Source organism: Nansenia antarctica (assembly GCF_963989245.1).
Source record: "Nansenia antarctica genome assembly, chromosome: 4".
NCBI lineage: Eukaryota > Metazoa > Chordata > Actinopteri > Argentiniformes > Microstomatidae > Nansenia > Nansenia antarctica.
In genome coordinates this window covers 75087183-75114019 of record NC_137689.1, presented here as the reverse complement: position 1 = coordinate 75114019, position 26837 = coordinate 75087183, and the positions used below count along the sequence as shown (strand labels likewise).

The window sequence follows — 26837 nt, the reverse complement described above, 5'->3', positions numbered from 1 at the left end:
CGAAAGCACCCTTACCTTACCTTCACACACTCGACAGAAACATTGTAACATAAAATTACAACAAGTTGTAAAATGATTTGGGGGGCCAACGTAATTAGCTAGCTAAAGTAACTAGCTTACTATATTGTTGTCTTAACAGTTGGTAAAATAACATGATTAAAATAAATATATATGAGCAATAACATATCATGGGCTTGCTGCAGCAAGCACTACAACCAACTTGTCCGTCTGAAGCGACAATACTGGGCTCATTCGTGATTGGGTCAGTCAGATAGCCTACTTGGAGAACATGTGTGTAAGACACAAATAAACTTGGATTTCATGCATTTCAAGTGGCATCTTTGTAATCATGCCGACGTAGACATGTCTAAGAATGCATTTCACCATGTTAATTCAGTATAGTGAAAATACCACCGCTCATACATAGCCTTTATTTATGTGCTCTTCTCCCTTCTTGTTTTTAGTATTTCTTTCCTAGCACCAGGGGAGCCCCCCCCCCTACTAAATGTCGTTGTTTGGTACCTGTACTGTATTAATGACAATAAAGACCATTCATTCATTCATTCATTTATCCGTGATCAGACTTAGCTGGGGTGCTGCAGCTGAAGAGTATCAAATAGAGTGCAAGAAAGCAGCATCTGCACACTCAAATCTGTGCACTCGATAGTCGCCGCGGGAGAAGATTGTACATGAACTACAAGTACCACAAGCCTAAGGGAGATGATTGTACATGTACTACAAGTACCACAAGCCCACCACATCAAATAAACATCTACTTCACACCGGGGCTGATGGGAGATGGAGTTCCTTACTCATCATGGAGTCAGACGGCCCGTGTTAAAGGTCTGCTGAATTAAGGCTGATCTCGGAAGACAGCATTTGAATGGAGAGTCTGTAGAACAAAGACAGTTATATCCGCTGTGATACACCCTTTACACCCATAATAATACACGATAACTCTCAAATAAAGTGTATGTTGAAGAAGTGGCAGCAATGTAGCATAGACATGTTTCCTGACACAGCAGAATAACAACATGGACAATCCGCTGTTCCACTAATAACAGTAACGCAGAAACCAACATGTCACACACATGAAAAGGTTTTGTCTAGAAGACTGCTCAACATTACGTCCTGACAAGCCAAGGTAACAATGGAACAAGCAACATTATTATTATTATTTTTTACACAATTATAATGTATTATGATTAAATTGTATTGTATTGTATTGTATTATACTGTAATGTATTGATTTTGTGTGGACCTCACTAATAGTAGCCATTGGTTAATGGATAATGGGGATCCAAATAAACTAACAAACAAACAATGTAACAATGTTATGATTCTTGTACATTACACAAGTTGTTGTAACAATGTGTTCGGAATGGCGTACTAGCATACTACTCATACTAGATATGACGTACTAGCATACTACTCATACTAGATATGACGCAGATTTGAGTACGCGAGAGCGTTCACACTGTCCAGGCGTCCAGGGTTGCCAGATGGGGCGGGTTACCGCCGAACAGGCTACAGGATTTTGAGGTTATAGAAAGTTTAGGCGGTAAATTGTCAATCTCATCTGGCAACCCTGTGCGCTTTCAGCCTCGTCAAACTGCGTCATACAAACTCGTCATACAGCTTTTGTTTACTTTACATTGTCCGATAGCCTGAGTAAGGAACTGCATCTCCCATCAGCCCCGGTGTCTCTGCACGGCGTCATGCGCCGGCGGCCTCATTGTATTGGGCCGAAGTAGATGTTTATCTGATGTGGTCGGCTTGTTGTACTTGTAGTTCATGTACAATCTTCTCCCGCGGAGTGCGACTCGGCTTCAGAACAACCCAACCAGACCTGTTCTCTGTCCTGTCTGCGATGGGGAACCACAGCTGAGAGGATAAGATCACTTTACATGCTCCTTCTCCTCTGTCTGCTGCTCCCAGGTTGATCATGTCTGTAAGTTGTGTGTTTCGCATGTATCATGTTGCTGCCTGCAGACGACATGAATATATTTATTTATTTTTTAGTGATTTTTTAGTAATATTATTATTTTTATTTTATTTCAGTATGTAATGCATGTATTTTTTATTTTATTTTTTTAAATAGCGTGACATACATTCCAAAGCTATTTGTAGAGAGAGGGAGAGAGAGAGGGAGAGAGAGAGAGAGAGAGAGAGAGAGAGAGAGAGAGAGAGAGAGAGAGAGAGAGAGAGAGAGAGAGAGAGAGAGAGAGAGAGAGACACACACACACACACACACACACACACGCAATGAATTAACACTAGACTACTTTCTGTGATGTGAGCGCTGTCTCTATTCATCTATCTAGTCACATTATGCCATTTCTTAATTATGTACGGGTACGGCACAGAAGCAGCTCGTGACGTTAGAATTATAAGGTTCTATCTCCATTTTGGTCAAATTTTTTACATAATCTGATCCATTAGGTGTTTATTAATGCCTGTGTGGTGTTATTTTTTAAAATGTTGACATTTTCTAGTTAGTAATTCATAAAATACAAAGGTTCCATCTCACAAAACATAACGGAATGTAAACACTTTGACGCTCAATATCTCTGAACTGCCCTAAACGGAGATAGAACCTTATCATTCTAAGCTCACGAGCTGGTTGCAACCATAGCCTACAAAAAGGCTTACATCACAATGTCTATTACCAATGTCACTGCTCCAGACAACTAGATAAGGTGTCCTCTATTTTCATATAGATTACAAAAATGTCTAACATGTAAATGTAACATGCAAAGATTGTTAAATTTCCCTACACATCAGTTGGAGAAGTCACCTAGCCTGAAAAGCAGTAGGCCTATATATTATGCAGTATATACTGGGGCGGCTGTGGCACAGGAGGTAGAGCCGCCGTCTAATGGTTCAAACCCCGGCTGGCCCCATGTCGAGGTGTCCTTGGGCAAGACACCCAACCCCAAATTGCTCCCAATGAGCGGGGCTGGCGCCTTGCATGGTAGCTTGCCGCCATTGGTGTGTTAATGTGTGTGTGTGAATGGGTGAATGAGTGAATGAGAGGCCGTTGTAAAGCGCTTTGGAATCAGGCGTTATATAAGTCAGTCCATTTCATTTCTATGTATGCAGTTACAGTATAGTCCATACCGAAATGTTCTGTCCTTGAGACACAAGCATGCAGCTTGGTAAACAAAAGGCCCTTAGACAAGCGAGCTGAGAGGCTGCTTAACTCACGAGGCACAGCCAGGGTAGTTCTGCTGCGGTGTTGCTGACTCAAGAAAAGCCGCCTCTGAGAGAGACAATAGCATTGTGGCTGGACACGCTTGTCTGCCACTCGTTTACACACACTTGGGTGGGCCTCCTCTCTGGTTGTGATTGTAAAAGATAGCCTACACCCCTTTTAACACTGGAAACAAACGATTGTAGAGGTAGAAAAGTAAGTAAGTAAAATGATTGTAGATTGTAGAGGTAGAAAAGTAAGTAAGTAAAATGTATTTGTACAGCACAGCCTTTCCCAGACCAAGGGTCACGAAGTGCTTTACATATAGAGAAACATAATAAAGAAGAAACACAATAAAACATAATAAAAGAGCGAAAGTCATGGCAGGTTAAAATAGGCAAACAAGTGAAAATAAGAACACGTAACAGACAACAGGTGTACCAACAATATCAACAGGACACAGAAAGACAGGCTTTTGGGGCTAGCCATAGAAAAGAAAAAGAAACAAGATACGTTGTGTGTGTGTGTGTGTGTCTACAGTGAAGTGCAACTTGACCTTGTGGTTGTGTCTCTTTACTTGATCTGCTTCCTTACGCGCTGGCTTCCTGTTAGGGTGGAGGCAGAGCTGGCCTTATTACCCCACTTATGACTTGACTTCTCACATGACATAGAAAAGGAAGCGTGACACACAACGATTGTGTTGTCCCCCAGACAGATAGACAGACAGACAGAGAGACAGGCAGACAGACAGACAGAGAGACAGGCAGACAGACAGACAGGCAGGCAGGCAGACAGAGAGACAGGCAGACAGAGAGACAGGCAGACAGACAGACAGACAGAGAGACAGAGAGACAGGCAGGCAGACAGACAGAGAGACAGAGAGACAGGCAGGCAGACAGAGAGACAGACAGGCAGACAGACAGGCAGATAGGCAGACAGCCCGACAGACAGAGAGACAGACGGAGAGACAGACAGAGAGACAGGCAGACAGGCAGGCAGGCAGGCAGACAGAGAGAAAGACAGACAGAGAGACAGGCAGGCAGACAGAGAGACAGACAGGCAGACAGACAGACAGAGAGACAGACAGACAGACAGACAGACAGAGAGACAGGCAGGCAGACAGAGAGACAGACAGACAGACAGACAGACAGACAGGCAGGCAGACAGACAGGCAGACAGACGGACAGAGAGACAGACAGACAGACAGGCAGGCAGACAGAGAGACAGACAGGCAGACAGACAGACAGAGAGACAGACAGAGAGACAGACAGACAGACAGACAGACAGGCAGGCAGGCAGACAGACAGGCAGACAGACGGACAGAGAGACAGGCAGACAGACAGACAGGCAGGCAGACAGAGAGACAGACAGGCAGGCAGGCAGACAGAGAGACAGACAGACAGACAGACAGACAGACAGACAGACAGACAGGCAGGCAGACAGACAGACAGGCAGACAGACGGACAGAGAGACAGGCAGACAGACAGAGAGACAGGCAGGCAGGCAGACAGACAGACGGACAGAGAGACAGACAGGCAGGCAGACAGAGAGACAGGCAGACAGACAGACAGACAGACAGACAGACAGGCAGACAGACGGACAGAGAGACAGGCAGACAGACAGACAGGCAGGCAGACAGAGAGATAGGCAGACAGCCCGACAGACAGAGAGACAGACAGACAGACAGGCAGACAGAGAGACAGGCAGACAGGCAGGCAGGCAGGCAGAGAGACAGACAGACAGACAGAGACAGGCAGGCAGACAGAGAGACAGGCAGACAGACAGACAGACAGACAGACATACACACACACACACACACACACACACACACACAGACAAACAGACAGACACACAGACAGACAGAGAGACAGGCAAACAGAGAGACAGGCAGGCAGATAGGCAGACAGACAGAGAGGCAGGCAGACAGACAGACAGACACACATGCACACACACACAGAGAGACAGACAGACAGACAGACAGACAGACAGACAGTCTTGTGCAGTAAGGTGCTGCGCTGTGCAGCTGACATGTTGAGACATGGCGTTGGAGGATTGGAGGAGCATGGACAGGTGGGGGGAGGGAGGCGCATGGACAGGTGTGTGTGTGTGTGTGTGTGTGTGTGTGTGTGTGGGGGGGGGCAGGGGCAGGTGTGTGTGTGTGTGTGTGTGTGTGTGTGTGTGTGTGGGGGGGGGCAGGGGCAGGTGTGTGTGTGTGTGTGTGTGTGTGTGTGTGTGTGTGTGTGTGTGTGTGTGTGTGTGTGTGTGGGGGGGGGGCAGGGGCAGGGTCCTGACAGGAACTGGGCAGAGAGAACACTGCACATTCTTCTTCTGTCAGTCACACACCGCTGGGCAGGAGATGACACGTGTGTTATCCCTCCACAACACACACACCTTTGATTCGGCAGTGGCGTCACACACACACACACACACATACACTCACACACACACTCACACACACACACACACATACACACACTCACACACACACTCACACACACACACACACACACACCTTTGATTTGGCAGTGGCGTCACACACACACACACACACACTCACACACACACTCACACACACACACACACACACACACACACACACACACACTCACACACACACACACACACACACTCTCACACACACACACACACACACACACACACACACACACCTTTGATTTGGCAGTGGCGTCACACACACACACACACACACACTCACACACACACACACACACACACACACACATACACACACTCACACACACACACACACACACACTCACACACACACACACACACACACACACACACACACACACACACACACACACACACACCTTTGATTTGGCAGTGGCCTCTGAAATTCCGTTGAATCGGGACCAAAAATCTGTCGGCACGTAATATTGGACATGCAGTAATATGTCATAAGGGTGATGTCCATGAAACACAACAGGCCGTCTATTAAGGAGCCAGACACACAGTAGCATGATGGAGCCATGAGCACCACCGAGGTTTCCCTCTGTATGTGTTTAATTATAGATAATGAGTTTGTGTGTACCGTGGAGCTTGGGTTGTGTTTGTCGGTGTCATTTCGGTATGAATTTTGCTCTACCAGAAATTCAGGCTAGCTGAGGGTGAGGGTTAATAAATAGGCTAGCCGTCATAGACGAAGTTCACCGTGTGTAAGCCAGACAGACCTTTCCCCTGCTCACTACTGTGCACAAATGTACTGTACAGTGGCGGACTCAGGCTGTTTGAAGGGCAGGGGGGGGCGAAAAGAAAAAAAGGGCACCTACTGCACAACATGGGACCCCATCAGTGCACATGGTCAAGTTTAGACCATTGGAAGGACAGCCAATAGGGCACGCCCTCTAATTTTGCCACTCAAAAGGGCACTTTAGTGCGACGTTTTTCAACTGTGGGGGCACATGATCAAATTTAGACCATTGGAGGGGCATCAATAGGGCACATCCTCTCATTTTCACCACTCAAAAGGGCACTTAAGAGAGACGTTTTTCAACCGTGGGGGCACCAGGAGGGGCGGTCGCCCCCCATGCCCCCCCCCCCTGAGTCCGCCAGTGGTACTGTATGTACTTAGGCCTCAAGAGCCCTTCGGCAGACAAACCTCCCAGCAGGGCGCGCTTTGCGAGCGCACAAAATAATTTGCATTCCTACTCTGTACCTCACTAGTGTCTGAAGAGAGTGTCTGACCCCTCACATCCAGCTCACAGCTTGTGTGAATGACTCCCTTCTGGACAGCGCTACAGGGCCACCAGGACAAAAACATCACAACACTTGAACAGTTTCTTCCCCAAAGCCACAGCCCTCCTCAATAACTCCTGATCATTGCACTTTGCACTTTACATGTTCTTGCACTTAGTTGTACAGTATATATTCATAATATCCACTCATATCGGTACCGTATATTTTGTCTTGAGTATTGTCGTGTTGTCGTCTTGTTGTTGTGTGTACTGTTGTAGCTTGTTTAGTATGGTTGAATACCAAATCATGTTCCTAGTGCACTGCACATGGCGAATAAAGTTGAATTTAATTTAATTGAATTGAACCCTGGCTACAGCCCTGAGTGTTGGGACTGATGGAGCAGTAGAACAGTCACTGAAGAGGTCAGAGTGTTGTGGAGGTCACGGGATCGTAAGTAACATAGAGATGTATCACATCAAATGTTGTGTAGACAGGGTGAGAGAGGGGTAGACAGGGTGAGAGAGAGAGGTGGACAGGGTGAGAGAGAGGTGGACAGGGTGAGAGAGAGGTGGACAGGGTGAGAGAGAGGTGGACAGGGTGAGAGAGAGGTGGACAGGGTGAGAGAGAGGTGGACAGGGTGAGAGAGAGGTGGACAGGGTGAGAGAGAGAGGTGGACAGGGTGAGAGAGAGGTAGACAGAGTGAGAGAGAGGTGGACAGGGTGAGAGAGAGGTGGACAGAGTGAGAGAGAGGTGGACAGGGTGAGAGAGAGGTGGACAGAGTGAGAGAGAGGTGGACAGAGTGAGAGAGAGGTGGACAGGGTGAGAGAGAGGTGGACAGGGTGAGAGAGAGGTAGACAGGGTGAGAGAGAGGTAGACAGGGTGAGAGAGAGGTGGACAGAGTGAGAGAGAGGTGGACAGGGTGAGAGAGAGGTGGACAGAGTGAGAGAGAGGTGGACAGAGTGAGAGAGAGGTAGACAGGGTGAGAGAGAGGTGGACAGGGTGAGAGAGAGGTAGACAGTGAGAGAGAGGTGGACAGAGTGAGAGAGAGGTGGACAGGGTGAGAGAGAGGTGGACAGAGTGAGAGAGAGGTGGACAGAGTGAGAGAGAGGTGGACAGAGTGAGAGAGAGGTGGACAGGGTGAGAGAGAGGTGGACAGGGTGAGAGAGAGGTGGACAGGGTGAGAGAGAGGTAGACAGAGTGAGAGAGAGGTGGACAGAGTGAGAGAGAGGTAGACAGGGTGAGAGAGAGGTGGACAGGGTGAGAGAGAGGTGGACAGGGTGAGAGAGAGAGGTGGACAGGGTGAGAGAGAGGTGGACAGGGTGAGAGAGAGGTGGACAGAGTGAGAGAGAGGTGGACAGGGTGAGAGAGAGAGGTGGACAGGGTGAGAGAGAGGTAGACAGGGTGAGAGAGAGAGGTGGACAGGGTGAGAGAGAGAGGTGGACAGAGTGAGAGAGAGGTAGACAGGGTGAGAGAGAGGTGGACAGGGTGAGAGAGAGGTGGACAGGGTGAGAGAGAGGTGGACAGGGTGAGAGAGAGGTGGACAGAGTGAGAGAGAGGTAGACAGGGTGAGAGAGAGGTAGACAGGGTGAGAGAGAGGTGGACAGGGTGAGAGAGAGGTGGACAGAGTGAGAGAGAGAGGTGGACAGAGTGAGAGAGAGGTAGACAGGGTGAGAGAGAGGTAGACAGGGTGAGAGAGAGGTAGACAGAGTGAGAGAGAGTTGGACAGAGTGAGAGAGAGTTGGACAGGGTGAGAGAGAGGTGGACAGGGTGAGAGAGAGGTGGACAGAGTGAGAGAGAGAGGTAGACAGGGTGAGAGAGAGGTGGACAGGGTGAGAGAGAGGTGGACAGGGTGAGAGAGAGAGGTGGACAGGGTGAGAGAGAGGTAGACAGGGTGAGAGAGAGGTGGACAGGGTGAGAGAGAGGTGGACAGAGTGAGAGAGAGGTAGACAGGATGAGAGAGAGGTGGACAGGGTGAGAGAGAGGTAGACAGGGTGAGAGAGAGGTGGACAGGGTGAGAGAGAGGTAGACAGGGTGAGAGAGAGGTGGACAGGGTGAGAGAGAGGTGGACAGGGTGAGAGAGAGGTGGACAGGGTGAGAGAGAGGTGGACAGGGTGAGAGAGAGGTAGACAGAGTGAGAGAGAGGTGGACAGGGTGAGAGAGAGAGGTGGACAGAGTGAGAGAGAGGTAGACAGGGTGAGAGAGAGAGGTAGACAGAGTGAGAGAGAGGTAGACAGAGTGAGAGAGAGGTAGACAGGGTGAGAGAGAGGTAGACAGGGTGAGAGAGAGGTGGACAGAGTGAGAGAGAGGTGGACAGAGTGAGAGAGAGGTAGACAGAAGGAGAGAGAGGTAGACAGGGTGAGAGAGAGGTGGACAGGGTGAGAGAGAGGTAGACAGGGTGAGAGAGAGGTGGACAGGGTGAGAGAGAGGTGGACAGAGTGAGAGAGAGAGGTAGACAGAGTGAGAGAGAGAGGTAGACAGGGTGAGAGAGAGGTAGACAGGGTGAGAGAGAGGTGGACAGGGTGAGAGAGAGGTGGACAGGGTGAGAGAGAGGTGAGAGAGAGGTAGACAGGGTGAGAGAGAGAGTTGGACAGGGTGAGAGAGAGGTGGACAGGGTGAGAGAGAGGTAGACAGGGTGAGAGAGAGGTGGACAGGGTGAGAGAGAGAGGTAGACAGAGTGAGAGAGAGGTGGACAGGGTGAGAGAGAGGTGGACAGGGTGAGAGAGAGGTGGACAGAGTGAGAGAGAGGTGGACAGAGTGAGAGAGAGGTGGACAGGGTGAGAGAGAGGTGGACAGGGTGAGAGAGAGGTGGACAGAGTGAGAGAGAGGTGGACAGGGTGAGAGAGAGGTGGACAGGGTGAGAGAGAGGTGGACAGGGTGAGAGAGAGGTAGACAGGGTGAGAGAGAGGTGGACAGGGTGAGAGAGAGGTAGACAGGGTGAGAGAGAGGTGGACAGGGTGAGAGAGAGGTGGACAGGGTGAGAGAGAGGTGGACAGGGTGAGAGAGAGGTGGACAGGGTGAGAGAGAGGTAGACAGGGTGAGAGAGAGGTAGACAGGGTGAGAGAGAGGTGGACAGGGTGAGAGAGAGGTAGACAGGGTGAGAGAGAGGTGGACAGGGTGAGAGAGAGGTGGACAGGGTGAGAGAGAGGTAGACAGGGTGAGAGAGAGGTGGACAGAGTGAGAGAGAGAGAGAGGTGGACAGGGTGAGAGAGAGAGGTGGACAGGGTGAGAGAGAGGTGGACAGGGTGAGAGAGAGGTGGACAGAGTGAGAGAGAGAGAGGTGGACAGGGTGAGAGAGAGAGGTGGACAGAGTGAGAGAGGGGTAGACAGGGTGAGAGAGAGAGGTGGACAGAGTGAGAGAGAGAGGTGGACAGGGTGAGAGAGAGAGGTAGACAGAAGGAGAGAGAGGTAGACAGAGTGAGAGAGAGGTGGACAGGGTGAGAGAGAGGTAGACAGGGTGAGAGAGAGGTGGACAGGGTGAGAGAGAGGTGGACAGAGTGAGAGAGAGGTGGACAGAGTGAGAGAGAGGTAGACAGGGTGAGAGAGAGAGGTAGACAGGGTGAGAGAGAGGTGGACAGGGTGAGAGAGAGGTGGACAGGGTGAGAGAGAGGTAGACAGGGTGAGAGAGAGAGGTAGACAGGGTGAGAGAGAGGTGGACAGGGTGAGAGAGAGGTAGACAGGGTGAGAGAGAGGTGGACAGAGTGAGAGAGAGGTGGACAGGGTGAGAGAGAGGTGGACAGAGTGAGAGAGAGGTGGACAGGGTGAGAGAGAGAGGTGGACAGAGTGAGAGAGAGGTAGACAGGGTGAGAGAGAGGTGGACAGGGTGAGAGAGAGGTGGACAGGGTGAGAGAGAGGTAGACAGGGTGAGAGAGAGGTAGACAGGGTGAGAGAGAGGTGGACAGGGTGAGAGAGAGGTGGACAGGGTGAGAGAGAGGTGGACAGGGTGAGAGAGAGGTGGACAGGGTGAGAGAGAGGTGGACAGGGTGAGAGAGAGGTGGACAGGGTGAGAGAGAGGTGGACAGAGTGAGAGAGAGAGGTGGACAGGGTGAGAGAGAGGTGGACAGAGTGAGAGAGAGGTGGACAGAGTGAGAGAGAGAGGTGGACAGGGTGAGAGAGAGGTGGACAGGGTGAGAGAGAGGTGGACAGGGTGAGAGAGAGAGGTGGACAGGGTGAGAGAGAGGTGGACAGAGTGAGAGAGAGGTGGACAGAGTGAGAGAGAGAGGTGGACAGGGTGAGAGAGAGGTGGACAGGGTGAGAGAGAGGTGGACAGGGTGAGAGAGAAGTAGAGAGAGTGAGAGAGAGGTGGACAGGGTGAGAGAGAGAGGTAGACAGGGTGAGAGAGAGGTAGAGAGAGTGAGAGAGAGGTAGACAGGGTGAGAGAGAGGTGGACAGGGTGAGAGAGAGGTAGACAGGGTGAGAGAGAGGTAGACAGGGTGAGAGAGAGGTAGAGAGAGTGAGAGAGAGGTAGACAGGGTGAGAGAGAGGTGGACAGAGTGAGAGAGAGGTGGACAGGGTGAGAGAGAGGTGGACAGAGTGAGAGAGAGGTGGACAGGGTGAGAGAGAGGTAGACAGGGTGAGAGAGAGAGGTGGACAGGGTGAGAGAGAGAGGTGGACAGAGTGAGAGAGAGGTGGACAGGGTGAGAGAGAGGTGAGAGAGAGGTGGACAGGGTGAGAGAGAGAGGTGGACAGGGTGAGAGAGAGGTGGACAGGGTGAGAGAGAGGTGGACAGGGTGAGAGAGAGAGGTGGACAGGGTGAGAGAGAGGTGGACAGAGTGAGAGAGAGGTGGACAGGGTGAGAGAGAGGTGAGAGAGAGGTGGACAGGGTGAGAGAGAGGTGGACAGAGTGAGAGAGAGGTGGACAGGGTGAGAGAGAGGTGGACAGGGTGAGAGAGAGGTAGACAGGGTGAGAGAGAGGTGGACAGGGTGAGAGAGAGGTGGACAGGGTGAGAGAGAGGTAGACAGGGTGAGAGAGAGGTAGACAGGGTGAGAGAGAGGTAGACAGGGTGAGAGAGAGGTGGACAGAGTGAGAGAGAGGTAGACAGGGTGAGAGAGAGGTGGACAGGGTGAGAGAGAGGTGGACAGGGTGAGAGAGAGGTGGACAGGGTGAGAGAGAGGTGGACAGAGTGAGAGAGAGGTAGACAGGGTGAGAGAGAGGTGGACAGGGTGAGAGAGAGGTGGACAGGGTGAGAGAGAGGTGGACAGAGTGAGAGAGAGGTGGACAGGGTGAGAGAGAGGTGGACAGGGTGAGAGAGAGGTGGACAGAGTGAGAGAGAGGTAGACAGGGTGAGAGAGAGGTGGACAGGGTGAGAGAGAGGTGGACAGGGTGAGAGAGAGGTAGACAGGGTGAGAGAGAGGTGGACAGGGTGAGAGAGAGGTGGACAGGGTGAGAGAGAGGTAGACAGGGTGAGAGAGAGGTGGACAGGGTGAGAGAGAGGTGGACAGAGTGAGAGAGAGGTGGACAGGGTGAGAGAGAGGTGGACAGAGTGAGAGAGAGGTGGACAGGGTGAGAGAGAGGTGGACAGGGTGAGAGAGAGGTAGACAGAGTGGAGAGAGGTAGACAGAGTGAGAGAGAGGTGGACAGGGTGAGAGAGAGGTGGACAGGGTGAGAGAGAGGTGGACAGAGTGAGAGAGAGGTGGACAGGGTGAGAGAGAGGTGGACAGGGTGAGAGAGAGGTGGACAGAAGGAGAGAGAGGTGGACAGGGTGAGAGAGAGGTAGACAGGGTGAGAGAGAGGTGGACAGGGTGAGAGAGAGGTGGACAGGGTGAGAGAGAGGTGGACAGAGTGAGAGAGAGGTGGACTGAGTGAGAGAGAGGTGGACAGGGTGAGAGAGAGGTGGACAGGGTGAGAGAGAGGTAGACAGGGTGAGAGAGAGGTGGACAGAGTGAGAGAGAGGTAGACAGGGTGAGAGAGAGGTAGACAGGGTGAGAGAGAGGTAGACAGGGTGAGAGAGAGGTAGACAGGGTGAGAGAGAGGTAGATAGGGTGAGAGAGAGGTGGACAGGGTGAGAGAGAGGTGGACAGAGTGAGAGAGAGAGGTGGACTGAGTGAGAGAGAGGTGGACAGGGTGAGAGAGAGGTAGACAGGGTGAGAGAGAGGTGGACAGGGTGAGAGAGAGGTAGACAGGGTGAGAGAGAGGTAGACAGGGTGAGAGAGAGGTAGACAGGGTGAGAGAGAGGTGGACAGAGTGAGAGAGAGGTGGACAGAGTGAGAGAGAGGTAGACAGAGTGAGAGAGAGGTAGACAGGGTGAGAGAGAGGTAGACAGGGTGAGAGAGAGGTGGACAGGGTGAGAGAGAGGTGGACAGGGTGAGAGAGAGGTAGACAGGGTGAGAGAGAGGTGGACAGGGTGAGAGAGAGGTGGACAGAGTGAGAGAGAGGTGGACAGGGTGAGAGAGAGTTGGACAGAGTGAGAGAGAGTTGGACAGAGTGAGAGAGAGGTGGACAGGGTGAGAGAGAGGTGGACAGAGTGAGAGAGAGGTAGACAGGGTGAGAGAGAGGTGGACAGAGTGAGAGAGAGGTGGACAGAGTGAGAGAGAGGTGGACAGAGTGAGAGAGAGGTAGACAGGGTGAGAGAGAGGTGGACAGGGTGAGAGAGAGGTGGACAGGGTGAGAGAGAGGTGGACAGGGTGAGAGAGAGGTGGACAGGGTGAGAGAGAGGTGGACAGGGTGAGAGAGAGGTGGACAGGGTGAGAGAGAGGTAGACAGGGTGAGAGAGAGAGGTAGACAGAGTGAGAGAGAGGTGGACAGAGTGAGAGAGGCTGTATAACTGTAATGTATAAATGTATACTATGAGGTGACTTTATATACCGTAGAACTGTAATGTATGTGTAAGTGTCTAAACTCACGCTGGGCTGTGTTTGTGTGTGTGTGTGTTTGTGTGTTTGTGTGTGTCTGTGTGTGTCTGTGTGTCTGTGTTTCTCCAGATGACCTTCGAGGCGTCGAGCAGCGTGACGCTGCTGTTTGACTTCTGGGACGTGCATGGACCTGCAGGTAGGCAAGCTGACCCCTGACCCTGACCCTGACCCTAACCCTAACCAGTAACCCCAGTACCAGTAACCCCAGTACCAGTAACAGTACCAGTAACAGTACCAGTCAAAAGTGTGGACACACTTCCCCCTTCAATTGACAGGTACTATACAGTATAAACACCATTCAGCTGACTCTTTTATCCTAAGTGACTTACATTGCAGTGAGTGCGTAGTGTACCTTTTTCAGTATATATGGTCCCAGCAGGAATCAAACCCCCAACCTAAGCGTTGTTCGCTCTACCAAATTAGCCACAGAGGTCAACAAGCAAGCTGCCCCCCCCCCCCCTCTGAGGTGAACCCACACAGGGCCGGAGTGTTCCAGTAACCCCAGTAATGACGGTGTTTCAGACCCAGTGAGAACCAGTACTGTACCACAGAGTGTTCAGAGAGCCTCAGAGAGGACCGTTGGTTAGGAGAGGCTGACCTGTGTGGTCTATGGAAGGAGCACCCGCCCACCCACCCACCTGCTTGGTTAGGAGAGGCTGACCTGTGTGGTCTATGGAAGGAGGAGAGGCTGACCTGTGTGGTCTATGGAAGGAGGAGAGGCTGACCTGTGTGGTCTATGGAAGGAGGAGAGGCTGACCTGTGTGGTCTATGGAAGGAGGAGAGGCTGACCTGTGTGGTCTATGGAAGGAGGCTGTGGCAGAGAGAGACGTACGCAAACATGTGACACGTGCACTCACGTCATGCACTCTCCTAGCTGAGGAGACACGTGCACTCACGTCATGCACTCTCCTAGCTGAGGAGACACGTGCACTCACGTCATGCACTCTCCTAGCTGAGGAGAAACGTGCACTCACGTCATGCACTCTCCTAGCTGAGGAGACACGTGCACTCACGTCTTGCACTCTCCTAGCTGAGGAGACACGTGCACTCACGTCATGCACTCTCCTAGCTGAGGAGACACGTGCACTCACGTCATGCACTCTCCTGGCTGAGGAGACACGTGCACTCACGTCATGCACTCTCCTAGCTGAGGAGACACGTGCACTCACGTCATGCACTCTCCTAGCTGAGGAGATTAGCTCTGACCACTGTTGTTGTCAAGTCACGGTGCTGAGATGACATCACTGGCAGGCAGTCAGGCAGGCAGACAGACAGGCAGACAGACAGACAGACAGACAGACAGACCGATAGACAGACAGACAGACAGGCAGACAGGCAGAGAGACAGACAGGCAGACAGGCAGGCAGGCAGGCAGACAGACAGGCAGAGAGACAGACAGACAGACAGACAGACAGACAGACAGACAGGCAGGCAGGCAGGCAGACAGACAGGCAGACACAGACAGACAGACAGACAGGCAGACACACAGACACACAGACACACAGCCAGCCAGACAGACAGAGAGACAGGCAGGCAGGCAGACAGACAGACAGACAGACAGGCAGGCAGGCAGGCAGAGAGACAGACAGACAGACAGACACATAGACACACAGACACACAGCCAGACAGACAGACAGAGAGACAGGCAGGCAGACAGACAGTTGTCAGTTGACAGTTGTGGTCGCCGGTAATGGGGGGGGGGGATAAGTGCCCAGTCATGGCGAGCGTGCGTGTGGTCGCTGTGTCACCCTAACCCTGTGCTTCTGATGACGAACGGTGTGGTCACTGTGTGGTCACTGTGTGGTCACTGTGTGGTCCTAACCCTGACCCTGTGTGGTCCTAACCGTGACCCTGTGTGGTCACTGTGTGGTTCTAACCCTGACCCTGTGTGGTGGTGTGTGGTCGCTGTGTCACCCTAACCCTGTGTGGTCACTGTGTGGTCCTAACCCTGACCCTGTGTGGTCGTGTGTGGTCCTAACCGTGACCCTGTGTGGTCACTGATGTGTCCTAACCATGACCCTGTGTGGTCATTGTGTGGTCCTCAGGCATGGTCCTGTCTGTGTTCGTGGTCCTGCTGCTGACCGTGTTCTACGAGCTGCTGAAGGTGTGGCGGGTGTGGCTGGGGGAGCGCTGCCAGCCCCCCCCCTCCTCCGCCTTCCCCCCCTCCCCCTACCCCCCCTCCCTCTACTCCCCCTCCCCCTCCCCCTCCCCCTCCCCCTCCCCCTCAGACTGTCAGGGCAGCAGGGTGGCGTTGGCCAGCAGCCCCTCGGAGACCTCCCTGGCCCCCCCCGCCCACCACGGCCTCATGAACAGGTGAGATATACACACACACACACACACACACACACACACTCGCACACATAGACACACACACACACACACACTCACACACACCTCCCTGGCCCCCACAGACCAGCCCCCCCGCTCCCCCCAGCCTCATGAGATACACACACACACACACACACACTCTCACGCGTGCACACACACACACACACACACACATACACACACACACACACACACACACACACACACACACACACAGTCTGTCTGTCTGTCTGTGTGTGTGTGTGTGTGTGTGTGTGTGTGTTTCAGATTCAGATTCAGATAACGTTTATTGCCATTATGCTTGACACATATAGGAATTTGTTTTGGCATTACAGAAGGTGCATTTATGCTTTTTTCACATATACATGAACAAAAACAAATACGGAATGTGTGTGTGTGTGTATGTGTCTCATACAGTAATACCATTCACTGTCTACATATCATGTGTTTTGCACTACTATGCCACTACAGCATATATATACTGTATATAGATACCAACCTATGTTTCCTTGTCTGGTACTTGCACTCGGATGCAATGACAATAAAGTTCAACCTAATCTAATCTATCTAATCTAATCCCTCTGTAATCCTCCTCAGCTGGCTCCACCACGGCCTGCAGACGCTCCTCCACGTCCTGCAGGTGTCACTGGGATACATGCTGATGCTGTGCGTCATGTCCTACAACACCTGGATCTTCCTGGGCGTCATCGTGGGCTCCGTCCTCGGATACTTCCTGGCTTTTCCTCTCCTGGGGAAGGTCTGAGAGACAGAGGGAGGGGGGGACGGAGAGAATGAAAGAAGAAGAAAGAAAGAAGGAAGAAAGAAAGAAAGAACCTATTTTGTGTGTCTGTCGGTCAAAGAACGGTTTTTGAAAACGTCCTCCTGTGGTGATTTTCCAGTGCGCTCAGATGTGCAGTAGACCACCCCGTGACCTCCCCGTGACCTCCCTGTGAGCAGTTAACACCTTAGTGATGCATTGTGGGTAGGTTACTTCTGAAGTGGATCCCTGGTAGTTTCCAGGAATTGTTTCCCGCCTTTCTACATGATCCTAAAACCGTAGAGGAGTGTGTGTGAACATATTAAAATAACCCTAACCCTAAAAATGAAGAAGAACACTTTCCCTAGAGTGTGCCTCTGTGTTAGAGCGATAGCCAAGTACCACGTCATCTTTTATCACGTGTCGAGATTTAATGGTTTTATTACGCTTTAATAACAGTTTTATGGACATGTTTTATGACTTTTTACGTCCAAGACAAGGGTGTTCGTTTGAAAGACGGCTATGCACGTCCGTGAGTCTGTGAAGGGCTTCTCTCCACTTTGATCAAACGCGTCACCTAGTATTTGCCTGACTGAGGTGTATTCTCAAACTACCAAAGGTCAGACTTTTGCACAGGGAATTTACATTACATTTGACATGTTTGCCATTTAACACAACTAGTGAATCATCTGTCGTCTGTCCAACAGTCATCATAAGAAGAGGTGTTCTACGCTCAGGCCAGGGGTCGTTGGCAGTCATAATGCTAGAACTGACAGCATGTCCAGACTGCAACCTAAGTCACAAGCAACGGCATGTTATAGTGAAACTGCCTCTCTTACAGAACAGGAGCGTGTGATTGTGAGTGCTGTAAACTTGGATCTGTCAGTCTGGTTGGGAAAGAGATGGTCGTACGGTCGTAAAGGAAGTTCAGAGGAATGCTGACGAGGGTCATGTGACTTTAGTTGATGATTTGAGTCACGAAGGCTTCGTTCACATGGCAGGTCTTGATGCTCAATTCCGATTTTTTTACACAGATCAGATTGTTTTGTTTGGCAGTTCACATGACTTTTAAAATGTGACCTATATTTGACCTACGTTGATAACAATGACGTCAGGATGTCACGCGCAGCGCACTGTTTACGGAAGTAACCATGGAAAACATGATAACGTTACAACCGGTTTCATTTTCTAATTTTTGTGCAGCGGAAGCCGGCAAAGATGTGAGCAAGTGGTCAAAAGGAGAAGGATGAGGAAAAAGAGAGCCAGATGCTTAGCTATGGCTTTCTGTAGAGTGCAGGGTTGCCAGATGGGGCCGGTTACCGCCGAATGGGCTACTGGATTTAGCGGTACTAGACTGGTTAGGCTGTAAATTGTCAATCCCATCTGGCAACCCTGCTAGAGTGACGTAAAAGTCGCATTAAAAGCGACTTGACAGTTCAGATGGGTGCGCGTTGCTAAATATCAGACATGTATCCGATATAATACCACCTCTGAACGCGACCCAGGTCGGATTTAAAAAAGTCAGATTTCATGTGACTTGCGCTGTTCCCACGGTCATGCATAAATCAGACCTGAGTCGCATGTCGAAAAAAAAAATCAGATTTGGGTCACATTTCACTGCCGTGTGAACGAAGCCATAGAGAATCCTAACCGTAGTGCCTTTTCTCCTATAGATGAATACTGAACTGAATAATGCCACTAGCATGTAGTCAGTACGAACAGAGATGTTTTTAATGTTCAAATTGACTAAAACATGATAAACATGAACTGTGAAAACAGACAAACAAAGCTGACTAGACGTTGATCTTGTTAAATTAACTACTTTTCGTAGGGTCCTCCTCCTCGGTTGTAACCTGTTATGAAGATGTGCTTTCTACTTGACGTTTTTTAGTCATGTTTATTGTAACTTTTAATAAATGCCACTAAATTGTGTCGATTGTTTGTTGTTCCTTTGTTTTATTTTATTTCATCATCTTCTTCTTCATACAAAATGGTAAAAAAGAGTGGAAAAAGAAAGCTTTCTCTCTCTCTCTATCTGTATCTCACTGTCTCTCTCTCTCTCTCTCTCTCTCTCTCTCTCTCTCTCTCTCTCTCTCTCTCTCTCTGTCTCTCTCTCTGTCTCTCTCTGTCTCTCACTGTCTCTCTCTCTCTCTCTCCATCTCTCTCTCTCTCTCTCCATCTCTCTCTGTCTCTCTCTCTCTCTCTCTCTCAAAATGGCGGGTCTCTCGAGTGGAAAAAGAAAGCTTGGGACTCGAAACACAACAAATGAGAAAGGGAAGGAATCAACTTATTTATTTATCTATAAGTATACTCTCATACATTTTAACGAAAAAAAATACAGTTATTCAAAAGCTCTTGCACAAGGTTTTACACGTACAATAAAGTATATAGATGAGGATGGCGGGAACCACACACACAGTATTTATAATAAATAACTAGAAGAAGGAAACAGGAGAAATAGTCTACAAACGGACAGGAGGACAGGGACCTGCTTTTCCTGATGGCTACACACCACACACACACTCAGCCTGGCTACACACCACACACTCAGCCTGGCTACACACCACACACACACTCAGCCTGGCTACACACCACACACACACTCAGCCTGGCTACACACCACACACACACTCAGCCTGGCTACACACCACACACACACTCAGCCTGGCTACACGCCACACACACAGCCTGGCTAACGTGCCTAAAATATGCACAGCACCAGTCACAATCTTGGACACACTTTCCCCATTCAATTCAACTCAATGTGTGTCTAAACAACTCCCTTGTGTCCAAACGTTTGACTGGTATTGTACACAGGAAAACATGGTCTGGAAAACCCACACAGACAGAGATAGACCCCTCCTCCTCCTCCTCCTCCTCCTCCTCCTCCTCCTCCTCCTCCTCCTCCTCCATTCCTACTTTTATCTGAGAACCGAGGACTGTGTGAGCGAGCCGCCTCTTCATGACACACAAGGTGTTTAACCCCCTGCTGTCAATCATTCAGACCAGACGACACGCCCCCTCACAGACCGAGCGATGAGCTGCATTATGCCCTGTCAGACCAGACGACACGCCCCCTCACAGACCGAGCGATGAGCAGCCCTGTCTGGTGAATGATTGTCTGTGCGGTTGCAGTGTGCCCTAAACCAGTGACACAGCGTATAAAGCTCTCCTGATCTGTTCACTGTTATAAGCCACTAAGCAAGTCAGACAGAGCACACAGCTAGCACCAGCTGGTAGACGAGGCCTCCTCCTCCGTGTGGCTGGACTGTCTGACTGAACTCTTCTCCTCAGGCGTCTCCAGTGTTGCCAGATTGGGCGTATTCCCGCCCAATTAATTGGGCTACTTATGAGCACACTGGGCGGTTTTTAGACTGTGGTTTTTAGGCTGGAAAACAATCCCATCTGGCAACACTGGCAGGCTCGCCACCATCAGGTCTACAGAGCAAAGCCATTAAACGATAATAATAATAATAATAATAAGGACCCATTTACCATGGCAGTAGATGTTACAATAAGGTTTAGGCGGACACACAGACAGACAGACAGACACACAGACAGACACACAAACAGACAGACAGACACACAGACAGACAGACACACAAACAGACAGACAGACACACAGACAGAGACACAGACAGACACAGACAGAGACACAGACAGACAGACAGACACAGAGAGACAGACAGACAGACAGACACACAGACACACAGACAGACAGAGACAGACAGAGACACAGACAGACAGACAGACACAGAGAGACAGACAGACAGACAGACACACAGACACACAGACAGACAGACAGAGACAGACAGAGACACAGACAGACAGACAGACACAGAGAGACACACAAACAGACAGACACACACACACACACACACACACACACACACACACACACACACACACACACACACACACACACACACACACACACACACACACACACACACACACACACACACACACTGTATGCACTGGAATAATCTAGTTTTGAAACAATAAGGCCACTTGTGAAAATAAAAAACAAATCGAAGTTGACACATTTTTAGGATAAAATATAATCTAGCTGATTAAAAGTAAGACGATTTTTTTTTTACACAAGTGTGGTTGTAAAGGCAAGACAAACAAACAGGAAAAGCTAAATAGAACCAAACAAACTGGGACAGTGCAGGTATTCTGCACAGGCCAAACGACAGCGACAACAACAGCCCTTTACAGCATGGCCGCGCTCACACATCCCACAGAGCTGTGTGCATCCACAGCCTGTTAACAGCGCCCCCTAGTGCCCGATAAGAGGGCATGCCATGACCAATGCCTGTGCCCATAATTACCTATGTGAACATGTATAAATCGCCCTCACCTCTCTCTAGGAGGGCGTCGGTAGTGTAATGTGTTTATGCACCTGAGGTCACCTGACTATCACCACCTCCCTCCCTCCCTCCCTCCCTCTCTCTCTCTCTCTCTCTCTCTCTCTCTCTCTCTCTCTCTCTCTCTCTCTCTCTCTCTCTCTCTCTCTCTCTCTCTCTCTCTCTCTGTCTCTCTCTCTGTCTCTCTCTCTCTCTCTCTCTCTCTCTGACAGGTACAGCTCAACCTCCTCAGCCTTTCCCTTGGTGCCCAGACCAGATCTATGGTAGTATACAGCTCCTCAGATCGCTCTGGTTCAGTGTCATACACACAAGGTTTGAGGAAACAGAAAGAAACGTTAACATTTTTAAAAAATCCTATAGTATGATAGAAAATCAAGACATTAAGAGATAAGTATTGAATAAACACGCGGGTGAGTCGTCTAAATGTTCCCAGATGAGTGAGAGGGCTTAGGGGGAGACGGGGGTATTGTCGATAGGCCCGTATCGTAGCTTAAGCTGGAGACATGTACAGTACTTTACGGCGTACGTACACCACATCAACCAGGAAACAATGATGTCGAGGGATCCAAAAAAGCTTCGCAACTTCAACCCTCCGTCGAGAGAAAACCAAACCACAATGTTTTTTTCTTCTTATCTTTTCGTCTTCCCTTCTTGTCTCCCCGTTCAAATCTCACACACGATGTCTGTGGTGAACTCTGCGGTTTTATCAGCGACAAAGGCGTCGTCGCCTGTGTCTGAGCTGCTGCTGTTGTTGTTGTTGTTGTTGTTGTTGTTGTGGTGGTGAAGGGCGGTGGTGTCCCCCCCCCCATCCTGTTCTAAAACCACAACCACTTCCCCCGGGTCTGCCACCCCCTGTGTGTCCGTGTCCCCTTTCACACCGTCCGTGATTGGCTGAGCGTCCATCTCGTCCGCCGCCTCATTGGTCGGCGACTGGAAGCCGCTGTCGTCGTGGTTGCGCGGAGGGCTGGACTGATCCGACTGATCCGACGACGGCGGGGCCTGCTCGGCGTCAGAGTCCACGGAGCGCTCCGCCGTTACCCCCTCGCCGTCTGCTTCCTGTACCGCTATCTCCACTTCCTGTGTGGGGTTGTCGGCGGTCGCCTCGCCCCTCTCTTCCTCCTCCTCTTCCTCTTCCTCCTCTTCCTCCTCCTCCTCCTCCTCCTCGGCGATATCCTGGAGGCCCTCTTCGGCTTCCTGGGAGCGCCACTCGTCCTCCACCACCACTTCCTGCGGCGGCGGCGGGAGGCTCTTCCTGTCCGTGGTACACTTCCTGTTCCTGTGCTCCACCACGGTGGTGACGAGCGTCACCTCCTCCTCCACGCCGTCCTCCAGCAGGATCTTCCCCCTCACCCTCACCTGATTGGTCAGGAGGAGGACCGCCGCTGCTGACGGCCCCTCCTCCCCCTCCTCCCCCTCCTCCTCCTCCTCCTCCGGCTCCACCTCCACCACGGGGTTGATGAGGTCACGGATGTCCACCACGCTGTCGGGGGACCCCAGCTGCTCCTCCTCTGGCGGCTCCTCCTCCTCAGACTCTGGCTCCTCCTCCTCCTCTAGCTCCTTTTCTAGACCTTTGACCTTCAGCAGCCCCGCTCCCTCCACCTCCACCTCCACTGCTGCCTCTGCCTCTGCCACCACCGCCACCACCTCCGCTGCCTCCTTTAGCTCCTGACCTTCGACCTTCAGCTCCGCCACCACCTCCGCTGCCTCCTTTAGCTCCTGATCTTCGACCTTCAGCTCCGCCACCACCTCCGCTGCCTCCTTTAGCTCCTGACCTTCGACCTTCAGCTCTGCTGCCTCCACCTCCTTCGCCTCCTCCTCCTTCGCCTCCTCCTCCGCCTCCTCCTGACCTTCGACCCCCAACGCCGCCGCTGCTGCTACCTCCCCCTCCGCCTCCTCGGGGATCAGGTCCACCCCCGGCACCTCCAGGAAGGACTCGTAGGGCAGCGGGGGGGCGCCGTCCAGCTGGATCATGGACACCACCTGCCTGCGCCTCTTCCCCGACCCCCCCGGGCCGCCCAGGGACCCCGGATCGGGCGTGTCGTCGTCGGGGGCGACGGCGCCGAACTGCGCGGCCCAGTCCACGGAGGGGTTCTCCCCCAGCAGGTGCAGGTTGGGGTCGCTGGAGGTCAGGATGATGCTGTCCCTGTACAGGTTGTGTCTGCGCTGGACCGCCGCCTCCTTCACCGCTGCAGGGGGAGGAGGAGAGAGATGGAGGGGAGAGGTCAAGGGTCAGGGTCAGAGTAGGGTCAGGGTCAGAGGAGAGGTCGTAGGGTCAGGGTCAGAGGAGAGGTCGTAGGGTCAGGGTCAGAGGAGAGGTCGTAGGGTCAGGGTCAGAGGAGAGGTCGTAGGGTCAGGGTCAGAGGAGAGGTCGTAGGGTCAGGGACAAAGTAGGGGGTCAAAGTAGGGTCAGGGTCAAAGTAGGGGGTCAAAGTAGGGTCAGGGTCAAAGTAGGGTCAGGGTCAGAGGAGAGGTCGTAGGGTCAGGGACAAAGTAACTTTCTGTGCCTGTGAACTCACCCATCATGATGTCCTTGGTGACCGACTGGAGCACCACTTCCTCAAACACGTTCTCCACCAGGATGAAACGAGAGAAGTCCTCAAAGATCAGCTCCTGGAAGCGAGGAAGCTCCTGTACCGAGGAGAGGAGAGGAGGGGAGAGGAGGGGAGGGGAGGGGAGAGGAGGGGAGAGGAGGGGAGGGGAGAGGAGGGGAGGGGAGGGGAGAGGAGAGGAGAGGAGGGCAGGGGAGGGGAGAGGAGAGGAGGGTTACTCTCTCTGACACATAGGACACGTGTGGGACTGAAACAGTGGAGACTGTGATGAAGGAGAGATGGAGGAGAGAGAGAGAGAGAGAGAGAGAGGGAGAGAGAGAGGGAGAGAAAGAGAGAGAGAGAGAGAGGGAGAGAGGGAGAGAGAGAGAGGGAGAGAGAGAGAGAGAGAGGGAGAGAGAGAGGTAGAGAGAGAGAGATAGAGAGAGAGAGAGAGAGAGAGAGAGAGAGAGAGAGAGAGAGAGAGAGAGAGAGAGAGAGAGGGAGAGAGAGAGACTCACCGGAGAGCAGGAAGGAGACAGCTGTTTCAGCATGTAGGGGATGATGACTTGCAGCAGCGCCTCTCTGAAGAACTTCTTCCTCACCGTGCTGCTGTCATAGTCATACTTCTGTCAGGGACGGAGAGCCACACAGGACAAACTCTGTCAGTCTTCTGCTTGATGACTCGTCAACTATTATTTTTATTTTTTTAAATACGTTTCAGGGCATTTCTGCTTTATTGACATAGAGACAGTAGAGACTGACAGGAAGGATGGGTGAGAGAGAGAGATGATAGAGACAGTAGAGACTGACAGGAAGGATGGGTGAGAGAGAGAGGAGGATAGAGACAGTAGAGACTGACAGGAAGGATGGGTGAGAGAGAGAGGAGGATAGAGACAGTAGAGACTGACAGGAAGGATGGGTGAGAGAGAGAGAGAGAGAGAGAGAGAGAGAGAGAGAGAGGAGGATAGAGACAGTAGAGGTTGACAGGAAGGATGGGTGAGAGAGAGAGAGGATGATAGAGACAGTAGAGATTGACAGGAAGGATGGGTGAGAGAGAGAGAGAGAGAGAGGAGGATAGAGACAGTAGAGGTTAGCAGGAAGGATGGGTGAGAGAGAGAGAGGAGGATAGAGACAGTAGAGATTGACAGGAAGGATGGGTGAGAGAGAGAGAGAGAGAGAGAGGAGGATAGAGACAGTAGAGATTGACAGGAAGGATGGGTGAGAGAGAGAGGAGGGATGACATGCAGGATAGGTTGAAGGCTGGAATCGAACTGGGGACCCTGCGATTACATAGCATGCACCTTAGTGAGCTACATCACCCAGGCGCCCCGATTAACGATTTATTAATCATCCAATATGTCATTCATTACAGTCAGTCAGAACGGTAGGTCTACTCCCTGTTATACAACAGTCAGTTCCGACCAAGTAATTTGATTGGACAAGAGGCATGAGTGCTGATATACAGTATAACAGCACTGGGACTGGGACTGTTATACTGGGATATACAGTATAACAGCACTGGGACTTTTAACTATATGTAATCACTCCGAAATGACCGTTAATCCAAAGTAGCTAGCCTGCAGATGTTTGTGTTCAGGTTACTAGGCAACAACAGTCCAGTTGCGGAACAATTTTTTGTTGACGGAGCCAAAATAAATGATTAAATGAACAAACAAATCATAATCTGTTGTCGCTTATTACTGTTAACTAATAAATGGCGCTGTAGAACTGTTGTATAAAAGCAATATCACAGTCGAGGTCGTGCTGTTATACTGAATATCAGCACGGCTGTGATCGTCTTCCTACTCGACCTGCGGCCTCGTACCTACGACCCAATCACAGCCGTGCTGATATTCAGTATAACAGCACTCCCTCTCGTGTGATATTGCTTAAATGTCCATCTCCTCACCCAGGGCCGGTCCTAGGCATAGGCGAACTAGGCGGTCGCCTAGGGCGCCAAATGCCCCCCCCCCCAAAAATAAATAAATTATTTTTTTTACATTTCAATAATTTTGTCTCTATGAATTTCATGTCTCTATGAAAATATGTCTCAGCCTACTGTCTATTTTTGTCTTGAAACCATTGTTGTCCATATTTTTACTGTTGAATGTGTGGGTGGTGATGAGGCAGTACTGGTGGCTTAATGTGGTGGGGGGTGGTGGTGCCCCTAAAATAGTTTTTTTTTTGGGGGGGCCCTGTCCTCACCTTCAGAACTCTGTCCTGACAGCGCTGGATGGTCTTGAACAGGTCCTCTCCCTCCTTGTCTCCCAGACTCTGGTGCAACAGCTGCTCAAACGTGTACACGGCGTTGTCCATTTCCTGTCAGGAGAGGAAGAGAGAGAGAGGCTGTTCGTTGAGGAAAAAAACGATTCGTCTTTCAGGTGCTCACATAAAACATGAACGGTTCCATTTTGTGTAGGTGTGATACCCTCTCTCGCCACCAGATGGGGCACAACCACCTCTGTTACCAAAATGTCCAGCCCAGAGAAGAGCACAATTTGTGTGAACCACATCCTGGGGAGAGGTGGGGGGGGGGGGATAGGGTTCATCTATAGAGGGACTAACCTGGCTAGTGAGGCTAGCTAGCTAGCTACAGCGGTGGTAGTGTAGTAGATTGAATGGAATGGAATCATCTGTGTTCTGTATTTGGGGTATTCGGTTGTTAAGTCGTGACGTGTTTCCGGGTCCAAAGTTGGCTGAGGCGCTCTCTTCGAAATGCCTCAGTAATAATAATAATTCATTATATTTGTATAGCGCTTTTCTGAGGCTCAAAGACGCTGACAAATATGGGAAAAACGGTAAAGTGCTGTGTCCCTTGTTGTATGAATAGATCCGAGTCTAAAAAACGATTGAACTGTCATTCTACCGCTGTAGTACACTGGTACTATGGTGCTTTAGTACGCTGGTACTATGGTGCTTTAGTACACTGGTACTCTGGTGCTTTAGTACACTGGTACTCTGGTGCTTTAGTACACTGGTACTCTGGTGCTTTAGTACACTGGTACTCTGGTGCTTTAGTACACTGGTACTCTGGTGCTTTAGTACACTGGTACTCTGGTGCTTTAGTACACTGGTACTCTGGTGCTTTAGTACACTGGTACTCTGGTGCGGGG

At 51.0% G+C, this 26837-nt stretch overlaps 2 protein-coding genes across 2 annotated transcripts in view; one reads left to right on the top strand and one right to left on the bottom strand.

Moving 5' to 3' along the window:
* Nucleotides 1-1822: 1822 nt before the first annotated feature.
* On the top strand, nt 1823-16832 carry slc31a2 (solute carrier family 31 member 2; the record flags this gene model as incomplete). Its single annotated transcript, XM_080530015.1, has 4 exons — nt 1823-1951; nt 13811-13877; nt 15787-16054; nt 16667-16832. Exons 1-4 carry the CDS (start codon nt 1946-1948, stop codon nt 16830-16832), a joined length of 507 nt encoding a protein of 168 aa, XP_080386141.1. The 5' UTR covers nt 1823-1945.
* Nucleotides 16833-19518: 2686 nt separating this feature from the next.
* The window catches only part of LOC308156385 (protein Niban 2-like), a gene marked incomplete at both ends in the record, with an annotated part of 21498 nt that continues 14179 nt past the window's right edge, over nt 19519-26837 (bottom strand). The window contains 8 exons of the mRNA XM_080529723.1: nt 19519-19527; nt 22028-22273; nt 22364-22552; nt 22637-22758; nt 22867-23382; nt 23713-23824; nt 24243-24350; nt 25930-26043. Coding sequence (XP_080385849.1) covers nt 19519-19527; nt 22028-22273; nt 22364-22552; nt 22637-22758; nt 22867-23382; nt 23713-23824; nt 24243-24350; nt 25930-26043 — 1416 coding nt within the window. The remainder of the gene's footprint in view (nt 19528-22027; nt 22274-22363; nt 22553-22636; nt 22759-22866; nt 23383-23712; nt 23825-24242; nt 24351-25929; nt 26044-26837) is intronic.